At 35.7% G+C, this 6,597-nt stretch overlaps 1 protein-coding gene across 1 annotated transcript; it reads left to right on the forward strand.

The window, feature by feature from the left end:
• The first annotated feature begins 1,021 nt into the window (after positions 1–1,021).
• LOC117553060 (BEN domain-containing protein 6-like) lies at positions 1,022–5,905 on the forward strand. Its single transcript, XM_034226826.1, has 8 exons — positions 1,022–1,130; positions 1,872–2,002; positions 2,381–2,473; positions 2,990–3,146; positions 3,413–3,536; positions 3,983–4,034; positions 4,558–4,753; positions 5,775–5,905. Exons 1-8 carry the CDS (start codon positions 1,022–1,024, stop codon positions 5,903–5,905), a joined length of 993 nt encoding a protein of 330 aa, XP_034082717.1.
• The last annotated feature ends 692 nt before the right edge of the window (positions 5,906–6,597 follow it).

The raw sequence follows: 6,597 nt of genomic DNA on the forward strand, positions 1-6,597 counted from the left end.
GGTAGATCCCTTTGAAATCTTTACAAATGTATACTGGATTATGTGCCCAATTAAATTATGTATATATTGCACATAGTTTGACGGTATTTAACAGCAGCAAGTTACACAATGTTATAATCGGGAGATAAGTTTCCATTCATTTCGGCAAGCCTGGGCAACAACGATTAAAATATTTCTTGCTCCCAAACCAATTGTATATTTCATTACAAAAAGCAGTTATACCATACTATGTTTAGGTACTAATGAATTATATCCTCAAAACAAACGCACACATAAATAACAAAGGAAAATACATAATTTAATAAATCCACAATATGATAACATTTTACAGATTAATTTAATAAACTTTTACAAAACATAGGTTGATGTTATATCGGGGGGAAAAATACATATTTAAACATTTCAATTATTCTCTGAATATTTAAGTAATGCTAGTTTATATAACAGATGAACAGATGTACAATATCCAGAAAGTAAGTGCAAAAAATATATATGATGTGTGCATTTCCAACATATCCTCTGAAAGAGTGTTAGTCGTTGAGTTGAGTAGTGAGCCATTCGTTTTTTTTTCGTGGTGCGATGTCTGCTGAGAAGTCCTTGGATGCGTCTCCCGCTCTAACGTAGACTGGAAGTTTACAAGCACACACTCAATGAACCGGAAATTGAATTACGTCATCCCGTGGATCATCCAATGAGCGCGTAGCTCTTATCCGGCAGAAGTGGATCGGGACTTACCCTAAATGTGATTGGACAATTCGAAACCTCGTACCCAGAGTTCAATGCAGTATATTAGCGGGATTTTTGATCGCTGGAGAGTGGAGATATATTTATTTTGAAGTTGAACGCATTATCACTGATTTTTCTATTTGTATGTTGTATCAGCTTTACCAAGATTCAAGAACTAGTTGTGGAATAGATATAGATGGCAAACAAAATGGGTTTCGCTCTCTTTGACTTTTTTAATGAGAATGCGGTTGACATCGGCAAGGTTTCGTGGATCCAAGAGCCTTCGTCTTTGACAATGGAATCCGTGTCGGAGAATGAAACTGTTGTTAAAGTGGCGTGGCCCAAAGGCGGAGTGGAGGGGAGCGATATCCAATTGTCGCTGGCTAAGGTGGTCAAGTTTGCAGGTAAGCAGAATCCACACAATAAATATATATCTATCTATAGATGTTTTAATAGAGCTATGTCTAAATAATGTATCCTCACTCATAGCTTCGTTTTTATGAAATAATATTGGAAATAGTATATGAGCTTTATAATATCGGAAATTACTCACACTTTTGAGATCAATCTGAATCTGCTCTGAATCTTTTGAGATCAATCTCTGCTCTGAATCATGGAACCAAAAGTCCCACATATCTTGCGTGTCTGGAAAAAGTTATTTGGCATTTTTAGGGGGGGCACTTGTTTTGCCAAATAACTTTAGCTAATTCCAAAAAATCTAATTAGTGTGTGGTCCGACTGCTGCATTACACAAATAAGCAGTCAACAAGTAATATTGAAGTATTGTACAAGAATTTACCTACATGTAACTGTCTTAATTGACTTAAGACTAAATAAACGAGGCGCCACAATAGAATGGAATGGACTAGATCTATAATCATATAAAGCTTGCTATAGATGAGGCTGCGTGTGTAGTATACGGGGAATGGAGTAAATTGTCCAGTACATTTTGTGGTAATTAATAATTAGAAGAAACAAATGTTGGACAAAAAGTGTGTGTGCTAGCCGGTGAGAAACATTGATATTTGTAAGCACCCTGAGGGTCCCAGTTAGACTGCAATGTCTATATTCTCAGACTACCGGGATCGATGTATGTACATATATAGGCACTCCTGTATATATTATATTATTATTGTTCTTTTCAGCTCAAGGTAAGCAGCTTCTGCGGCACAGGGACGAGTTTGTGCGGTTAGGCAGTGCAGAGCTGCAGTCACCGGAACTGGGCCGAGGGAAGAGAGAACCGAAGAGGAAGCTCTCGGACGTCGAAGACCATGATGTAATTTAATTTGTTTACATTTCTCCATTTTAGATTTGGTGGTTTGTGTTTGTCTGCATCATACTATCAGTCATATGCAGTATATGGCAGTTTAATAAACGTGTTTATATATAATTTATAATTGCATCCTAGTTTTAGGAGTGATGGTTACTGCCATGGTGGCTGGGTTTCATCTAACGTACCATGCATATATGCTGGCCTGTTTAATTAAATTGTGGAAGTGAGATACAGTTAATATAGTGTCTAGCTTTTGAGGAAATCAGTTAATCCATAGCAACATTTCAACATATTACATTATATTCACTATTTATAACTTATATTCATCAGCCATGACAAGTTGCATATATATAAGGCAATGCATTTATTTCTATGTTATAGGAAGAACCATCCCTTCCCAAACCACCTTCAAACGCTGCCAAGAAGAAGAAGACAATGAGCAGCATGACATCATCGGTATTGGACCAGCTGAAGGTAAATATATATATATATATATATATATATATATATATAAGCTCAACTAAGTGGAGTGTACTCTCAATACAATAGTAAGCATGCAACTCACTATTGTTTATGTTATGTACTATGTATTATAATTTTATGTCCGCGGTCCAATAAATAAAAAAACATATATACAATATCTATTTACAAGGGTAGAACTTCAAGATAATTTACAACTCGCCAGCAGGACTAGTGGTTTTTGAAATTCTGATACTCGTGCATATGGCTACATTGTTGTCAGCGTAGTGGTATTGCAGGGTGTAATGGTAACACATATAGAAGAAGTATAACTTTTGTGCCGTTTGACACCATTATATTTGGTTATATACACCATTAAACACCAACATTTCTGGTACCTTTATTTGTACTTTGCTTATGTATGTAGGTGTGTATGTATTTATGTAAGTATGTCTACCCAAAATTGTGTCATGCCATGGGCAAAAAGAAACATCACCTAGTTTTAAATAATTAATAAATATTTATTTGCAGGAAAAGTATTCACACAGCCACGACAACAGTGGACCGCCCGAAGCCGCATGTTCGCATCCCGACCAGGAATGCCGCAAATGCAAACTACTTCAACAACAAATAGACATCCTTGAGGAGGAGAAAGCTACATTGCTGGCGTCATTGAGAATGAACAAAAGTAAGTGTTCAATTTCACTTATTCAGCATTACAGATAATTGTTTTATTACATTGGGGGGAAGACAGTCTGGCGGGTCTGATCGCAGTAGCAGTCCAAAACATGGAGGATGGGTGATTTGCATTATTTCTGCTAATGCATGAAAACTGAATGCTGTTGTGTTCCAAAACCTTTATATATAAAATGTTTATGAATATGTTTTAAGTTTACATTAGAAAAAATATGTACTTCGAACCCATGTCTGAAATGTGCCAATGAATATTTCCAGTCGCTGGAGATGTTGTTGCCAAATTGGAGCTGCTATGTCACACGCCAGCTCCAAAGCTGCCAGATATGACAATGCCCATGAGGACACCTCCAAGTCCCTTCAATCGAGAGTCAAGTACACTGAGGTAAATTAATGAGTTTTACATTTTTTATGAATAATTATTACTGTCTTTTGGGCTTCTGTTATAATTGTGACGATTCTAGTACACACTGGATTTTGGTTGTACATGTCTCTGGGCCATGCAGTGTTTAATTATTTACAACAAACCAGCTTTTTCTGTTTAACTCTTTCGGCGCGGCAGGCGACTAGTCGACGTTTGACCTTAATGCACTCGTGGCCTACATATATGAATGGAATATATATATATCAAATATATATATATATATATGAACTAAATATATACATATATGAAATACATATTATTTGAAATACATATATGAAATATTCAGCGCTGAGCAATGCACAAAAAATATAAAATTAGCGCCAAAAGGGTTGAGCACATTTTTCTAACAAACACTGCATACTATTGGGATGTGAAGTTAATTAGTTATTACCTTGCGTGCCTTACAGAGATGGAGATGATGGAGATGCATCGGTTGCTGGTTCCCCATCAGCAAAAAAGGTAAGGAATTATCTTTTCAATTTGATGTTTCCGCTAAGTAGGAAGAGAATTCCAGATGTATTACTTCCAAACCCATCAGCTGGACTAGTGTCATGGTGCAGTGCCTGTGTCAATTTGTATATTCAATTTTAATTATATCAAAATTGAGCCTCCGTGGCGAAGTGGTTGGTACCGTCAGCAGCAGATCAATTCAAAAGAGAAGAGAATTGTTTAATCATTCATTTCATTATTCCAGATCTCTTAATTGGCCTGGAGATTGTGCAAAATGGTGGCCTAAAGATCCATTTCGCCATCACCATTATAATATACGTTGAAATTCCAATATCATCCACCTACTGTAACCTATAGCAGCATACATTCCGATTGCAAACTCCAATATCATCAATTGTAATACCTGCTTCAGTCTGTGTGGATATTAGATGGTACACTATTATTATATATATATTTTTTTATTATTATTATTATTTGTTACTTGTCAGTCAATTAATAAAATACAATATTATGCTGTTGGATTTCATTGCAGTTCCCAATAGCAAAGTGGCAGATTAGGCGATGTTCGACCACCTCGCTGCAGAAATTCATCAATGACCTCCTCCATGGCCTGTATTGCACAGAGTACATGGCCAAGCACTCACTTACTGGCTACAAGGCCAGTAAGGAGTCTGATGCTGGCAAGAGGAAGGACAGCATTCCACAAGAAGAGGTTTCTGAAATAATTGGTAAGATTTGTTGATATGTAGCAATAGTCCCAGCTAACAAATTAACTACGTAGTGGTTTAGTAGAATTTCTGGACTGCCAGATACGTTTTTTTACTACGTAGTGAAATTACCAAATGGGCACTTTCTCATGACCTTTCGGCTTCCCCTGCAAATGTTTGTTTCTACTTTGTGCTAAACTTTGCTTCACATATCCTCCATGTTCTATGACTATTAAAGAAACATGTCATATTTTATCAAGACATGTCGTAGTTCCCGCTGTAAAAGCGCAAAATCTGAACAAAGATCGTACCAAAGATTCCAACTGCCAAACCGCCATGCAACTGCTCTATACATTGTGTGCAGTGTGCACACTTGTTCAGTTTACTTTAGTAAAATGTATTCTAGTTTTCACACAATTTTCACATACACATACAAAAACTAATAATTTTGTTCTATGGAGAAAATTGCTTCTATGCATTAATTAAATAACGTTAAAATTAACTAATATGTACAAAAACAAATCTCAGATCACCAAATAAACATCTACGTGTCCTTGTTACGTATTCACAACGTAATATAACTACGTAGTTGGCCTAACGTTGCTGAAGTACGTGCATAAACATGTACTATGTAAATACTACGTATTTTCAAGACATTACCTAAACGGTACCTAACCACTACGTCATATATACGTAGTGTGTTAGGTGGGAGTATGATGCAACTTGGCAAATAAAGTAGATTTATATTGAAATCATGTGCAAGTTGAAATCTTCCAAGTACATGGTAGTTATACATATTTTGTAGTGTAGTGGAAAACAATGTTGTGATGCTGGGAATTAAGTGAACTATTTGTAGAGTTTCTGTGTAGTAATATATAGTCATAAATCGACCATCTATTATAATATGAATACATGTACTGATTAAATTACTATTTATATTAACCATTGCATTAAAAAAAATTGATTGATTTATTACCTTCATGAATCAATATTCTTTGGTGAATGGCTTTAATGCAAATTTCAATATATTATTCTGTTATAGCGGCAGCAAAACAAATCTTCGCCACCAAGACGGACATGGAGGTACGGCTGGCCATCCGCCAGAAACTGAATGGGGCTGCCAAAGTGGTCTCGGCGAGGAAAGTGGCAACACCTCCAGACGCCAGCCAATAGAGTACAGATTCATCATTCATTTCATTATCCCAGAAGGTCTCTTGGCCCAAATTCGCATAACTTGCGAAAAAGTAGCTTACCGGCATAACAATATTATATTAAACCTTGTATATTGGGATATAATAAATAAATATAAATAATAAATGTATATAGCCCAATGTTCTATTACATTTATGCTCAGTTTGTATGCTCTAATCTTGGTACTTTTAACACACATGCTTATTTAAGGTACTTTATATTTGCTTGGATAGTAACATATTTTACTCACTGCCATGCTTCACAATTTTTATTGTATTCTGATGTAAATGCTCCAGAATTTCTGTGACTGCATCTGTATGTATACGTTGATCACTTTTGTTATGTAACTAATTATCTGTTACAACTGGAGATTAAAGCTAAGTGACATAACAATAGCTATTGTTAGTGTGAGTCTGTTACAAACAACTCATTGGAGTCTGCAGTACTCTACTCTGTTTTTCAGTCTATTATATGGCATGTAACACATAATTACTGTGGGGCATTCTCTAAAACATGTATCAAATATATAGCTGTATGTGACTCAATATCAGGCATTGCTATATAATTCAATATTCTATATAATGTCACAACACATGTGGTGTTAGCTATAGAAGATTTTGTATTGTCCATTCATATTGTAGAGCTTATTCTATAGAGTACAGAGCAGTTATATA

This window comes from Gymnodraco acuticeps, unplaced genomic scaffold (genome assembly GCF_902827175.1).
Source record: "Gymnodraco acuticeps unplaced genomic scaffold, fGymAcu1.1, whole genome shotgun sequence".
In the NCBI taxonomy this organism is placed as follows: Eukaryota; Metazoa; Chordata; class Actinopteri; order Perciformes; family Bathydraconidae; genus Gymnodraco; species Gymnodraco acuticeps.